Source organism: Neofelis nebulosa, chromosome 17 (assembly GCF_028018385.1).
Source record: "Neofelis nebulosa isolate mNeoNeb1 chromosome 17, mNeoNeb1.pri, whole genome shotgun sequence".
Lineage (NCBI taxonomy): Eukaryota > Metazoa > Chordata > Mammalia > Carnivora > Felidae > Neofelis > Neofelis nebulosa.
In genome coordinates, this window is record NC_080798.1 from 18,632,392 (window position 1) to 18,647,418 (window position 15,027).

The 15,027-nt window shown below is 54.5% G+C and overlaps 1 protein-coding gene across 1 annotated transcript; it reads left to right on the top strand.

Moving 5' to 3' along the window:
• Positions 1 to 884: 884 nt before the first annotated feature.
• Positions 885 to 5,510, top strand: LOC131499182 (protein FAM187B-like). Its single transcript, XM_058707027.1, has 2 exons — positions 885 to 2,341; positions 5,101 to 5,510. Exons 1-2 carry the CDS (start codon positions 1,572 to 1,574, stop codon positions 5,486 to 5,488), a joined length of 1,158 nt encoding a protein of 385 aa, XP_058563010.1. The 5' UTR covers positions 885 to 1,571; the 3' UTR covers positions 5,489 to 5,510.
• The last annotated feature ends 9,517 nt before the right edge of the window (positions 5,511 to 15,027 follow it).

Here is a 15,027-nt window from a genome sequence, read left to right on the forward strand (position 1 = left end):
GTCAATTTATTCAGGTGTTTGTGCACCTTCACCTCCTCGGTGAGTGTTCAGACAGGCCTGACCAACCTCCTTGAGCTCGCGCTCACGTCCATCTCCTCACTTTCTATGCCCATTTCCCTGCTTTACTCTTCACTTGATCTCAGCCAAAAGGCCGAGAAGCGATCCCCTGCTTTACTCTTATCTTTAGTGATTATTAGTCCTCATTATCTGAGGGTTCCATAATTGTGAATCCACCTGCTCGCTAAAATTTATTTGTAGCCCCAGGTCAACCCCCACAGTGGTTCCAAAGTCATTTGTGGACATGCAAAGAGGAGTGAAACAGTCGAATCACTTAATGCACATTCCCAGCTGAGGTTGAACAGGGAGACACTGCCTTCTGGTTTCAGCTATCATACTATTAACAAGTATCCTTTTCATGGTCTGCTTAGTGCCACTTTTTTTGTTGTTGTTGCATTTTTGTACTTTTTGTTGATGATTTCACTATTTAAAATGGCTCCCAGGCAGTGCTGACATGTTAACCAGTGTCCCTAAGCACAAGAGGACTGTGACATGTCTTGTCAAGAAAACACGTGTGTTAGAGAAGCATTGTTCAGGCATGAGTTAATAGTGCTGTTGTGTACAAGTTCATTGTTAATTAATTAACAATATATATTAACTAAGAGGCCGTTAAACCAAAATATACATATAGCAAAGTTGTATGTTGAGCAGTTGACAGAAAATGTTATGACCAAAGGCTCGTAGGACCTTGCTTAAGTCTGTATGTCTCCTACAAACAATGTTCAGTATTTGCTAATTCAGCAACTTTATAGAACATTACCGCCATGAATAAGGAGAATCTACTGTATCTGGTATTGTGTATTATATATTTGTTTATTATCTGTCTGTTCCACTAGAAGGTAAGTCCAAGAGGGAAGAGGCTTTGTCTAACCTGTTTGGGGCTGTGATTAGAATAAGGCACATGGGAGGCATTCAGGAAACTTGTGAAATGAGTGAGCAATGGCATATCAAGCCTGCACAATAATTGTTTTTAATTTCAGTACTGAGAAGGAGTTTAGGAAAGGGTTTGGAAAGGAGACCACTGAGAAAAATATTTGCTTGTTTAAGATGAGTTGAATCATGCAGATATCTGTGGCAAGAGTCTGGGACCAGCACATGCAAAGGTCCCGAGGCAGGAGCCCTTTGCTTGCCTGATGTTTTCAGAAGGTGGCAGGGAGGCCAGCATGTCTGGGGAGGAGAGGCTAGGGGAGAGGGGTAGGAAATAAGAATGGTAACCAGACAGAATTTATTCACCTCTCCACCCCCTGCACCAAGAATTGTGTACAGAACATAGTAGGTGTTCAGGAAAAATGTGTTGAACGTTCACATGTGACACGTTAATGCCAAAGCAGGGAATGGTAGAGAAAATCCTGAATAGACAAATTAAGTTTCCTCCTATCCCAGCAGAGTGGAGGGCTTGGAATAGATATTAGATAGAGTTGTTAAACTGTCACCAGTCAAATGGGGATTGTGACCTCACATAGCCATGAGGTGAGCTACGATTCAGCCTGCTGCCCAGGGCCGGCCTGGGTTTCATGGGTGACTTCACAATGGCCAGCGTGGTGCCCTGCCCACCGCCACAGTCCCAGTCCACCATGCTAACCACCCTGTGGCTGCTGCTCAGCTTTGCTGTCCCCTTGCCAGGGTTCTATGTCTCCTTCAGCTGTCCCAACGAGAAACAATGCCAAAGAGCCCTCCTCTCGGACAATGACGTCTTCTTGCCCTGCAACTCTTCTGGGTCACAGTGGTACTTCTTCCTGCAAGACGGGACCAGCTGGTCCCACACACTCTCCAGTGCTTCCAACATAGAAATCATACCTGACAGCGGCGTTCTCATTCGGAGTCCGTTGCCCTCCCAGACGGGTTTCTACCACTGCCAGGACAAGGACGGCCTCCAAGTGGTACAGTATGAGATTGACTTCCAGGATGTCAGCACCCTGCACATAACACACAAGGGACTGGGTCAGAAGCCCCTGCGGAACGAGAGCCTGAGTCTGGGTGGCAAAGGGATCGTCTTCACCCGCTGGGAGCCCTGGCAGGACTGTAACCGCTGTGGGGGGCTGGGCGAGCGGAAACGCCTGGGGTACTGCTACATCGAGGAGCCCCTGCAGGAACCCATGCCCTGCTGGCTGTATCTGGGAGGTAGGAAGGTGTGGTCCAGCCGCATGCGGCCCGAGATGCAGGTGGACGCCTGCCACGTCCCGTGCACGGCACTGACGTCGGATTACGTCCCCTTTGACAACTTTGAGATCACTGAGGAGTCGGGATCCGTGTGGCTCACCTGCCCCCTGGGATCTGTCTACAGGTGATGGAGACAGGCACCAGCCCTGCCCTTGGCTCCTAGCCAGGGTCCCCCAGGCTGGGAGCCTTCATGATGAATTCCTGCAGAGGGGAGGGGGCCCACATGGTCAGCTTGCTCTCTGCTGGCCTCTTCCGATGTGCCTTTGGTAAGAGCCCCCTGGCGCCCACACACAATTGAGTCACACAGGTAGAACAGGACCGCTGACCCTTCAGGAGGGCTTGGCCGATTCTGTGGCCGCTCCTGTGGTCGGCCATGCTGTGGATGTGGCGCTCATCAGACACCCCTGCGGAAGCCCCCAGCCTGGGGGTGGGGGTGGGGGGTGGACAGCCCGGGGTGGTCAGGGCTGGGATGGGAGAAGCCCACGTGAGTAATGAGGCTATGCCGGGGGAAGCTCAGAACGCTGTGGGACCCTGAGACCTCTGCTCATTGGGGAGGATCAGAGAGCCCCGAGGAGAGGAGGCTGCCCCGGGAGGGTACCCATCAGGGTCTGCCTCGCAGAACGCACACTCATGTTCTTGTATTCCTGCCTGGAGCCCCTGGGAAATCTCCCCTTGGCCTATCTTCCCTAAGCCGCCCATGCTGATGACCCCGGTGAGAAGAATTACAACCACTCACAGCCCTGCACTTTGGCCACGGGCTGCATCCCAGCCCCAGAGCCAGAGCCGTGGGCCCCAGAGGGGCCATTTACAGATGAGGAAGCTGCAGCTCTCAGAAGGCACAGTCCTTGCCCGGGGGGGTATCCACAGTGGCCCTAAATCCTGCAAGCTTGGCTGTAGAGTCCCTGTGCCCTCCAGCCCCGCGTGCCAGGGATGGCCCCTCCCTTGCAAGGTGGGGGCCCCAGCAACCCCTTGGGGCCTCTGTAGCCACAGGCTCTGTCAGTGTGAACCCCGCCACCTCCATCTGGTTTGCTTTCCCTTGTTCCAGCTGTGACCTCTGACCTCTTCTCCTTCTCACCCTGTCTCCATGGTGTCCCTTCCTCCTTTTCCCCTCCTCCTTTAAGTATAAAAGTAACAGCTACTCCCTACAACCCTCCCCCGCCACCCAGTTCAGAAGTGCAGGAAAGGGCACAGGAGCCTCTCCTCTTACCTGGACTGGGCCACCCACTCCACGCCGCTTGCCAGACAAGGGGTTCCTGGCTGCCAGTCACTGGGGACCTGAGATAAGAATCAAGGGAGGTCCCCAGAGGCTTTAGGAGTTGCCGGGTCTCAAGGGAGCCGAGTAGAGTGGCATTTCCTGTGAGGTTTACATCTTGGACTCTGGATTCATCCAGACCTGGGCTCCAATCCCAGCTCTGCCGCTTTTCCAGCTGTGTGACTTTGGGCCTGTGGTGTCGCTCTGGGCCTCAGTCTCCCTGTCTGTAGAATGCGGGTTGCATTCATTTCCTAAGGCTGTCACAACACAGTACCACACACTGGGTGGCTTACAATAATGTAAATGTATTCTCTTGCAGTTCTGGAGGCCAGAAGTCCAAAGCCAAGGCGTCACCAGGGCCACGTGCCCTGTGAGATGCTGGGTGGAATCTGTCCTGCCTCTGCCTAGCTCCTGGGAGTGGCAGGCAATCCTTGGCCTTCCTCGGCTTGTAGCTGCAGCCCCCCGCACCCCCCCATCTGTCCCTGTCATCACTCGGCATTTTCCCTGTGTGTTTGGGTCTGTGTCTCTTCTCCCTTTCTTTTTTTAAAATTTATTTAATGTTTATTTTTGAGAGAGAGAGACAGAGCGTGAGTGGGGGAGAGACAGAGAGAGAGGGGGACGCAGAATCCGAAGCAGGCTCCAGGCTGTCAGTCGGCAGAGAGCCCAACGCGGGGCTCGAACTCATGAACTGCAAGATCATGACCTGAGCCAAAGTCGGACGCTTACCCCACTGAGCCACCCAGGTGCCCCTCTTCTCCCTTTCTCAAAAGGATACAGGTTGTATTGCATTTAGGGTCCAGGGATTTACTCCAGTCTGACCTCGTCTTCACTAATTACATCTGCAACACCCCAATTTCCAAAGAAGGTCACGTCCTGAGGTTTAGAACACGAATTTGGGGAGGACACGATCCAACTCAGTGCAGAGGTCTTGGTGGGCCCGGCCTCTTGGGCTCATTGTGATGCCTAAGGGGCAAATGCCTGTCCAGATGCAAAGCCCCATCCTCTAGTGGGTGTTCGTTGTCGCTTGCATGATGACTGGCCCTGGCAATGCCATCTGTTGGGTCTCCTTTCTGTTCCTCGGTCACGACGGGCTGAGAAGTTGCCAGCACTGAAAGGAGATGAGGGAGCCAGCCCTGTGTGCTGAGGCACAGCCCTCGAGGCAGAGGGAACAGCCAGGGCAATGGCCCTGAGGCAGGAAGGTGCATGCTGGAGGACCACCTAGGAGGCCAATGTGGCTGGGGCAGCCTAAGTGAGAGACAGAGTGGGGAAAATGAGGCCCGGCCAGGAAAGCGGGGCGGGGGGGGGGGGGGTGTGGCAGTGGGGGGTGCGTTCTTGCTGATTCCTCCAAGTAACCCTCAGAGGCAGGTATAGTCACACCCCCCGGTTTTCAGATGAGCAATGGGAGGCTTGAAGAGCTAGAGGCATTTTCCTGTCGCAGATTGAGTGGGGGGTGGGGCTCTGAGCTCCCCGACACCCGTCCCCACCTTCCCCTGCTCTGTAGCACTCTTGGAGGGCATGCCCTGTGCGCTGTCCCCCAGGGAGGAGGGCGCCGCTGTCCCCATCTCCTCTCAGACACCAGTGCCCCACGTACCCCCTGGGGCCACAGCAGCTGACCTTGTCCTCCTTTGCAGGCCCATCCTCTGGGAAGCCGACAACATCCCCCTGACCTGGCAGAGCCAGCTCTCCAGCCAGGACTTGGACACCATTCTGGAACCTTCCAACGGCGGCAAGCAACTGCGGGTCTTCCAGCCGGCCATTTACAAGTGCTTCGTGCAGCAGGAGCTCATGGCCCGGTTCAACCCCGTGCCCTTTCCAGGCACGGCGGAGACTCTCAGGGAAGAGGAAGGCGGGCCACACCGGGGGAAAGGCAAGACCCAGGAGGGGAAGGCCAGCTCCATCCTCAAGGGGCTCAAGTTGCTGCTGCTGCTGGGCATGGTCCTGGGCCTGCTGGGGGTGCTGCTCAAGATCTTCCACCCTTCCCAGGGCAAAAGCAGTGACCAGGTGCTGCTGGTGAAATGAAGCAAGCCCTCTGTGCCCAGGACACTTGGCCTCCTGTGTCTCCATCACTTTAACTGTCCTTCCCAAGGCACTTCCGGGGGGGGGGGAGGGGGCGGGCGGCGGAGGCAGTGCCCGCAGGTGCAGAACAGGCCCATGGCCGCAGTGAAGGCTGATGAGCTCTTCCCTGTTCCAGGTCCTGCTCTGTTAACCCCTTAGCAATCCCCGTCCCGCAGATGAGGAAACTGAGGCAACTACTGTCCAGTAATTGGAAGGTGGGGGCTGGGGGCGCTCCAGTTTGAGCTCAGGTTGCCTGGCTCAAGTCTTGTGTTCTTCACGGGGAGGATGGGAGAGATGGAACTCACCATTTTCAGGGCGAGTCTCTGGGAGTTGATAAACTGTAGCCACCTTAGGCAGCTTATTGCATTCCCCCGAGGACAAGGGCTGAGACAGGATGGGAGGGGGTGGCGGGGGGGGGGTCACACCCCGACCTGCAGATCCGCACTGGGCTCTGCCTTTCCTTGGTTGTCCTTGCCCCGCACTCCCTCAGATGTGCTGAGGGCTTTCAGGCTTAGCCATATCTGTCCGAGGCAGAGGGTGTTCCCAGGGTCGTAGCCCCGGGCCGCCGGACCTGTGTCACCCCTCCTGGCTCTTGCAGTGGAGAGAGAGCCCCAAGAAGGAGAGACAGACCCGTTCTACCAGGACAAGGTGCCAGGCCTGGCCCAGCTGACCCACGGGAGTCACCAAGCCTAGTTGTTCCCAGAAATTATATACACTGTTCCACAGAGTGCAAGAGTGAGAAATAAAATATTAATGCCTCGTAAAACTCGTTGCCCTGATATCCCACTGGACAGATCTGAAACTTCTAGAACAGAGCTTCTGCCCCTGAGCAGAGGGCAGAGCTCACTCCTCGCTTACCAGACACTGTTGCCAAAACACTTAAGGCTTCACACGGTGCCCACAGACGCAAAGGTTCCTGCAGAATCGGGAGGACATTCGTGGAGAACTAAACAGGGTCCGTTGGGAAACGGAGGCAGAGAATAATGATGACAGTAATGGCAAATATTTGTGAACTTCTGGCATGATCAGAACTCACACCCTTCATGAATTTTATGTCCTCACAGCCACCCATGAGGCTGGGGTTCCTCCGAACCTTGTTTTGAAATAGTTTTTTAACGTTTATTTATTTTTGAGAGACAGAGAGAGACCGAGTTCGAGCGGGGGAGGGGCAGAGAGAGAGGGAGACCCAGAATCCGAGCTGTCAGCACAGAGCCCCATGCGGGGCTCGAACCCACAAACCGTGAGAGCATGACCTGAGCCGAAGTCGGACGCTTAACCGACGGAGTCACCCAGACGCCTCCAAACCTCGTTTTGTAGTTGAAGACATCAAGGCACAGAGGGCTCAAGCACCCTGCCTGAGGTCACACAGCAAACTTGAGATGGGGCCAGCAACGGGAGAGTGAAGGAAGACCTTGGGGCCCTCCAACCAGCTCCCCAGAACCCCCGGTTTCCTGCACCCGCGGCAGCACATAGCGCGGTAGCCGGGGGTGGAACAGCCAACGCCAAGCACAGGCTGCCCCCAGGCCTGAGGACCACAGTCCACAGCCAAGGCAGTCCGCGTCCCCCGGCGGCAGGCAGACACTAAGGTGACCCCCGTGATTTTCACCTCCTGGTGTCCACACTTTGTGGGGTTCCCCTTCCCGTCCAGTGTGGATGGCACCGGTGACTTGCTTCTAACCACATTCATATTCATATTCTTACTGTTAAGGGGTCAGAATGTCACCCCTGGATGAGGTTACGTTGTATGCGACTCTGTCTTAGCCTCCCGGATGCAGAGAGAGGCTCGCTGGCCAGATGAGGTCAGCAGCCATGGCACGGAAGCCCGCTTGGTGCGAACCGTGAGCGGCCTCTAGGAGCCACAAGTAGTCTTTAGGACCTGAGGTGACAGCCCGGGCCTCAGTCACACGGTCCCCAGGAAATAAACTCTGCCAACAATTTGAGTAAGGCCGGAGGCAGGTTCTTCCGTCGAGCATCCGGATGAGAACACAGCCTGACCGACACTTGGACTGAGCAGAGGACCCCAGGGAGCCACATCCAGACTCCTGACCCCTGGACACTGGGCTATCATGCACGTGTGTGGTTTTAAGCCACTTAGTGTACTGCCATTTGTTACACAGCGGTACGCAACAAACACCCCCCCCCCATAACCCCCGGTCCCCCTGAGGTCCCCTGCAGCTTCAGCGGTGACGCAGACAGTTGCCTCCCCTCAGGAGCCAGGCCGGCAGCTGGGCAGCTGGTGCCCCGGGGAGCAATCCTTACCCAAGAGGGATGGCGGTGGGAGCCACAAGTCCGGGGCGCATCCAACACCTTCCCTCAGGCTCTCCAGTGACACCGACCTTCAGGTGGGCACAGCGGCAACTGGCCCATCTATGCCCGTTCATCAGGTGAGCCCCTCTCGGGCCTTGCTCTCCCTCACTTCCGCGTCCCCAGATTAGATTCTGCAAGTATTTTCTCAGCCACATGTTCCCCTCTTGTCTCCTGGGACATGGATGTTAGACCTGCTGCTGTCCCACGGGTCCCTGAGGCTGTTGATTCCCCGCCCCCCCCCCCCCTCCATCTTCTCTTCAGGTCGGAGAACATCTGTTGATCAAGTTTGCTGTCACCTCCCTGGGTCCTCTCTGCTGGGCCCTTCCGTCCATCCAGTGAGCCTTTTCCTTTGGCTAAAGTATTTTTTGGTTCTCAAATTTCCATCTAGTTGTTCAGACCTCCTAGCTCCTTGCTGATACTTTCTTTTTAACAAGAATTTCTTTTTTAATGTTTGCTTTTGAGAGAGAGACAGAGCATGAGCAGGGGAGGGGCAGAGAGAGAGAGGGAGACAGAGAATTGAAGCAGGCTCCGGACTCCAAGCTGTCAGTACAGAGCCCGACGTGGGGCTCGAACCCACGAACCATGAGATCATGGCAGAAGTAATCCAAGTCACTTCTAAGCTAGAGCACTTAATTCCAGAGCAAAATACTCTGGAGTCCTCTTTCCTCTGTGCAGAACCCATAGCCCTTGAGATGGAGGGTGTTCTGCGAGCCCGGGTCGAGGTATGAGCAGAGTTCCAGCTGACCCACAATACACATGGCACATAAGTTAGAAATAAACTGTTGTTATTATAAGCCGTAAGGCTTGGGGGATGTTTGTTACCACAGCATAAGCAGCCTATCCTGACTGACACACTCTCCTTCCAAAACACTTGTCACTTCTGCGATTTTTCACTTGCTTTTGTCGCCGTTGGGCTAATATTTTTCTTTACCCACTGAACTGAGAGCTCCATGAGGTCAGGGATATTTTTTGTTGTTGTTTCCCCACTGTATCTCCTACTCCTGAAACAGCTGGAACATAGCAAGAGTGTCAATTGACTGAAGGAAGAAATCAATGAGCCATAATCCTAGGAGGTCAGTATAATGATCGCTATTTTACAGGGATGAAATGGAAGCTCAGAATGGTTGCATTGGTGGCTCAATGACACGTGGCAGGAAAATGGCAGTGATTGGATAGAACCTAGGTCTCTGTTCAAAACTTCTTCTGAGTACTGTGTGGCTACCTTTCCTGGACAGGAAGGCCTTGGGGTGCTAGGTGTTAAACTACGTTCTCAAGGGTTTTCAGCCCTACCTCCAATATCTCTGCATTGGTGACATTAAAGGACAAAAGGCTTGGGGCACCTGGGTGGCTCGGTCGGTTAAGCGGCCGACTTCGGCTCAGGTCACGATCTCGCGGTCCGTGAGTTCGAGCCCCGCGTCGGGCTCTGTGCTGACGGCTCGGAGCCTGGAGCCTGTTTTGGATTCTGTGTCTCCCTCTCTGTCTCTGCCCCTCCCCCGTTCATGCTCTGTCTCTCTCTGCCTCAAAAATAAATAAACGTTAAAAAAAAATTTAAAAAAAAAAAGGACAAAAGGCTTGGGAATCTATGGACCACTGGTCATCTCTGGAATGAGCCACAGCTGGCCAGACAAGGCAGGGAGGTGCAAAGTGAGGGGGTGTTTGTCAGCTGTCTGCCCTTCGTTTTACCTCTTTTTAAAACAACTTCCCTTAGTTGAGTGCTTAGTCTCTGCCAGTCACTGTGCCAAAATCTTTAGGATCATGAGTGCACAGCATCCTCACGACCATCCCAAGTGATTTTTTTTTTCCCCACAGGAGGAAACTGAGGGCTAGAAAGGTAAATCTACTTGCCTATGGATACACAGTGTATCAATTACGGCTGCAAAATAAAAACATCCGCCCAAATCAGGGATTTAAAATAGTAAGAGTCTATGATTGCTTACAAGTCTAGTGACCAGCTGGGTAGATTGCTTACAAGTCAAGCGACCCGCTTGTGAACAAACTACCAGAAGATTATTCGTGCTTCTCTGATCAACAGCGGCCTGGGGTTGGCCCTCCAGTCTTGGCTGAGGTGCCTTACGTGTGCAGGAGTCGGCCGTCCAGGCTGGACCAGGTGCCGACAGTGGGCTGGGGCAGCTGGGCTCTCCACGTGGTCTCATCCTCCAGCAGGCAGAGAGCCAGGCTTGTCCACAAGGCGGTGGGAAGGGTCCAAGAAAGTGGACAGAAGCTGCAGGGCCTTTTGAGGCCCAAGCTCTGAGGTAGCATTTGACCAGGGACTTGGGCAGAGTGGCCTTGGCTTGCCATCCATGTGCCTTGAAGGTTAGGCTTGGGCAAGACCCCTGGGCGAGGCTGGATTAAATAAGATCTGTTATCTACTGCTGCAGGAGAAACCATTCAAAATGCAGCGGTTTGATACGATTATTTCTTTACCTCTCCATTCTGTAGGTCGGTAACAGGCTGGGCTCAGCTGGGTAGTTCTTCTGGTCTACCGGGAGCTAGATGGCTCTGCTTCAGGGGCTGGGTGGCAGTTGGCTGGGGAGCCTTCGGTCTCCTACCCGCAGCAGGCTAGCCTGGACATGTTCACGAGGTCATGGCAAGGCTGCAGGACAGCAAGCAGAAGCTGCACAGGCTAAGCTTAGAAGTAGCACAGCATCCCTTTCTCTGTGTTTTATTGGCCACGACAAGTTACAAGGTCAGCCCAGATTGTAAGCGTGAGAAAATAGACTCCATCTTTTGATGGGAAGAGGAGCAAAGTCACACTGGCAGAATGCATACAGGGAGGAGTGATGGGCTGCATCCTTTCTGTAATCGCTTTACGTAGGCCGCAAGGAACACGGCTGGGCTTCTAACCCAGGAGGAGGAAACTAACTCTTCCCAGCTGTATCACTCGTGTTCCTTTCCTTAGCTTCCCCACCACCCCATGTGTTTCCCCTCTGTGTTGTTTGAGGCTCCAATAGCCTTCTGTATCAGTCAGAACACCTTTGGCTGCAAGTACCAGAAATCCAGGCAAAGTGGTTCAAGCTCAGAAGGAGCGTGTTGGCTCTTGGAGTGGAGAAGTCCAAGAGTAGTTCTGCTTCAGGCACAGTTAGATCCAGGTGCTCAAACAGTGTCCTCCCACGTTGTCTTCACTCCACTTTTTTCTGCATTGCCTTAATCCTCAGGCAGATGCTTCCCAAGAGATGAGGGCAGCTCCGGGATTACACCGCAGTGGAAGGAGAGCATACCTCTCACAACGACAGAAACAACGGCAGAGTGCTCACTGTGGGCCAGGCACTGTTCTAAGCACTTGGCGGGTGGTAACTTATTTAGTCCTCACACCCCATGAGGTTATCATCATCTCCAGTTTACAGATGAGGGAACTGAGGCACAGAGATTAAGATCCATGTCTAAGGGTTCACAGGTAATGAGTGGCCAGGCCGGGAGCTGAACCCAACGAGGCTGCTCCAGAGTCCTTGCTGTTAACTACTTCACAGAAAAGTAGTCATAATAGCAAGCCTTATTCAGAGAAGATACTCTGTGCCTGACATTGTTGGGAGCATCAGGACATAACGGTAATAATATCCATTGAACCATTTAAACCTTCCAGCAACCCTATGGGGTAGCACTGCTATTATGTCCATTTTGCAGATGGGGAAGGTGAGGCACTGATAGGGTGAATAAGCCTGAGGTCACGTGTGGGGCAGCGAGGAACTGAATCCAGACAGTGGAGTCCAGAAGCTGTATCTGCTGTCCCCAGCGTCCCTCTTCTGAGCCAGGGGTGAGGTCAGCCTCTGAGAACTTTAGGAAGGGAGGTGGAGGGGGGCCCCAGGACAGCCCAGTCTTTCCCCTCACCGTGTCTGTGTCTCCCTGCTCTCCCCTCCACCCACAGCCTGGCACAGCCTTCCCAGAACCCGCTTGTGAACAGACTGACCTAATGCAGGCTGGGCCAGAGGGCTGAGTCCTGGCAAACGGGCAGTGGCCGGGCCTGAGTCACCGGGCAGGGCTTGCCAGGGCCCGGAGTGGCGGCGTGAGCCTGTGCCAAAGAGGGCATGGGCTGAGAGGGACGACACCTGGTGCCACCGGGCAGCCGCAGTTCCTTCTGAGCCCGTGACCTTGACACCCGCTAGATCTCTGCAAAACAGTCTTTGCCCACCGCCCCGATGGGGAGCCTGGGCAAGACGCCAAGTCATTTTTTAATGCATTTATGAGAAACCGAACGTGGCTATTTATATCCTTTTGATTTGTCAACCAACTGAGAACTGGGTGAATGTAATGACATCTCATGAGCAGAATCTGGGCGTCACCGCCTGCCCCTTAACAAAGACAGCAAGCATGCTTGGCTACATGGGCTCCTCAGGTTCCCAACCTGCTGGCACGGGGAAACTGAGGCTCAGAGAGAGAAGGTCACTTGCTCGTCGCCTCAGCTGGGACATGGCAGAGGTGGAAATGGATCCAGGAAGACTCTTAACCCGCTCAGAAAACCTGCTTGGCTGTGTGGTCGGGACCCATCTACCCCACTGAGGACAAAGCTTAGCTGTTCGTGGGAACCTTCGGGAACATTCCACCTGCTTTACGTTTCTTCTTCTGTCTCTCATCCCACCCCTCCCTCCTCACTGCCTTCTTTCCCCTTCAGTGTGAAGATGTACTCTTCTCTCGTCTCTCTTTCCTGCCTTCTTCCCCTCCTTCCTTCTTCCTTCGCTGACCTTCTATCAAGGCAAGAATCACAGCGCTAACACTAACTGGCCTTAGAGAGGGCCAGCTGGGCCCTGAGTTCCCCACACGAGGAGCTCGCCGGCCTCAGTGGACTCTCTGCGAAGTGCTCCTACTATTGCCATTTTACCGATGCAGGCGCGTGCCCGGTGGCTCCTCCGTGGCGGTTTGCTCTGCACTTGTGCGCAGATGTGGCTCCTGCGGCTGAGATTCAAGCCGAGGGCACTGGAAGTGAGCCACGTAACTGTCCACCTTCGGGCAAGCTGATGTTTGACTAACGTTACGCTGCAGTGACCCTTCGTGGCCGCAGGTTCCCACGGGGGATCCCCGGTGCCACGGCCTTTCATGGGATCCCGCCCTGTGCCTCCGGGTCCCCTCCCCGTCCCTGTCGCCAGGAGGATCGAGTGACTTAATGCACGTGTAGTGCTTACGTAACAGCGCTCCAGCAGGTCTTAAGGGATAACCTGCTTCAAGTCCACGAGCCCCTGGCTTGCGGACCTAAGTCCCTTGTTCTGTAGAAGAACTAAGAACTTTCCTCGAGATTTGCAGACCGCTGGCCTTGGGAAGGAAGGCCCACACCTCCCCAGAAGAGAAGGCATGACCACATTTGAAAACAGCCGTCCCTGATGCCGAGTCCGTTCAGGGTCGCGTGGACCTACGACGAATGGCCTGGCCGCCAGCTTCTCCCGCACGCAAGCCCCTGCCCTCTTCCTGTGCCTTCTGCGTTAAAACCCTCCGGCTCCCCCTGGACAGGGCAGGTGGTTTTGAGACATCAGTCCACCATCTTCCCGGGTTGCCCGCTTCCTGAATAAAGCAACCTTGCCTTCCCACCCTCACTTGGGTCTCGAGTACTGGCTTTAGAGCGGCGAGCGGCCGAACCCGAGTTTGGAATCAGTTCTCGGCCCTGTAACACTTAGAGCAGCGCCTGGCTAGAAATGTGCTTCGGAGTGTTGGTGGGGGCAGCTGGTGCTGCTGTCTTCACTGGCGGTTTTTGCAGAACCGGCCTGATGCTGGGAGAGGCCCCTGTGGCTGTGCCCCTGTGGGCCGCTCCTCGTCTGGTGCGTCCAGCCGGGGTCTTCCCTGCAGGCAGGCTGTCCGGCTCCACCGGCCTCGCTCATCGGTGCTGATTTTGCTGACCCCCATCCCGGATACCAACAGTGGGTGTGGATGCTGACGTGAATGAGCCGGGCAGACACTGGGGAGCTCACGAGCAGAACCTGCCCGGCTCCCAGATTCACGCCTTCGGGCCTCATTTCCTTTTTTTTTTTTTTAATTTGTAAAATATTTATTTATTTACTTAATGTTTATATTTGAGAGAGAGAGAGAGAGAGAGAGCGCAAGCAGGGGAGGGGCAGAGAGAGAGGGAGACACAGAATCCGAAGCAGGCTCCAGGCTCCGAGCTGTCAGCACAGCGCCCGACGTGGGGCTCGAACTCATGAGCCGTGAGATCATGACCTGAGACCAAGTTGGAATGTGCAACCGACTGAGCCACCCAGGCGCCCCCCGCCCTCATTTCCTGACATAGCAGCTGTGGCCTCTGTGCCTGCCACCCCCTCCCTCACCCACCATCCACCACTTCCTCCCTCCAGACACAAGCAGTAGTCACGGCGGCCTGTCACCCTTCCATCACCATCTCCCCATCTCTTAAGATGTTTATGCCTCTGGGTTTTGATTCGTCAGTGTCACCCGCAAAGCCATTGACTTCCTGCCCCGGGGGATGAGGATTCGTTTCATGCCGTGTCCTTCCTGACAAAATGACTCGGCTCACCGTCCCTGGGCCTCAGCTTCCACATCCGGAAATGAGAACAAAAGCAGGTACCTACCTCACAAGGTCGTGAGGGTCACAGGGATGAACCCCGTAACGCCCTTGGAAGAGGGCCGCGCCTCCCGTAAGGGGGTATGCTGGCTATTGTCGTAATTATAATTGTCATCCCTTAGCTTTGTAAGTCCCAACCACAGACGGATCTCCATTTCCCCTTCCTGCCTTTCCTCCCTGGACCTGGCGACTGTGAGCCACTGAGAACAACACCCTCGGCTGGCCCCCCAGCAGGAGAGAAGGGCGCCGTCACCAAGAAAGATCCAGGCTTCTGCCCGATTTGAGCCGACATTATTTTTTTTAATGTTTATTTCTTTATTTTGAGATGGGGCAGGGGCAGAGCGAGAGGAAGAGAGAGAATCCCAAGCAGGCTCCGCACTTGTCAGCTCAGAGCCGCTGTGGGACTCGATCTCAGGAACCCTGAGATCATGATCTGAGCTGAAATCAAGAGCCTGACACAGAACGGCAGGATCACGACCTGAGCCAGTAACAAGAATGGGACTCTTGACGGACTGGGCCACCCAGATGCCCCGAGCCACCATTGATGTGAGCATCTTCCACAGCAGTGGACTCAATTTCCTGACTCTCCATAGGCTTTCCCTGCACCCCCCCCCCAACATTGAATTATGAGAATTTTCAAACCTACAGAGAAGGTGAATGAATTTTACCATGACTCCCATGCACCTATCATCTGGAT

What these genes read in the sequence shown, in the direction of transcription:
- LOC131499182 (XM_058707027.1), top strand. Translation starts at nt 1,572, where the DNA reads ATGGGTGACTTCACAATGGCCAGCGTGGTGCCCTGCCCACCGCCACAG. An exon ending in CCCCTGGGATCTGTCTACAG is followed by an intron (nt 2,342 to 5,100) that starts GTGATGGAGACA and finishes CCTCCTTTGCAG; the next exon opens with GCCCATCCTCTGGGAAGCCG.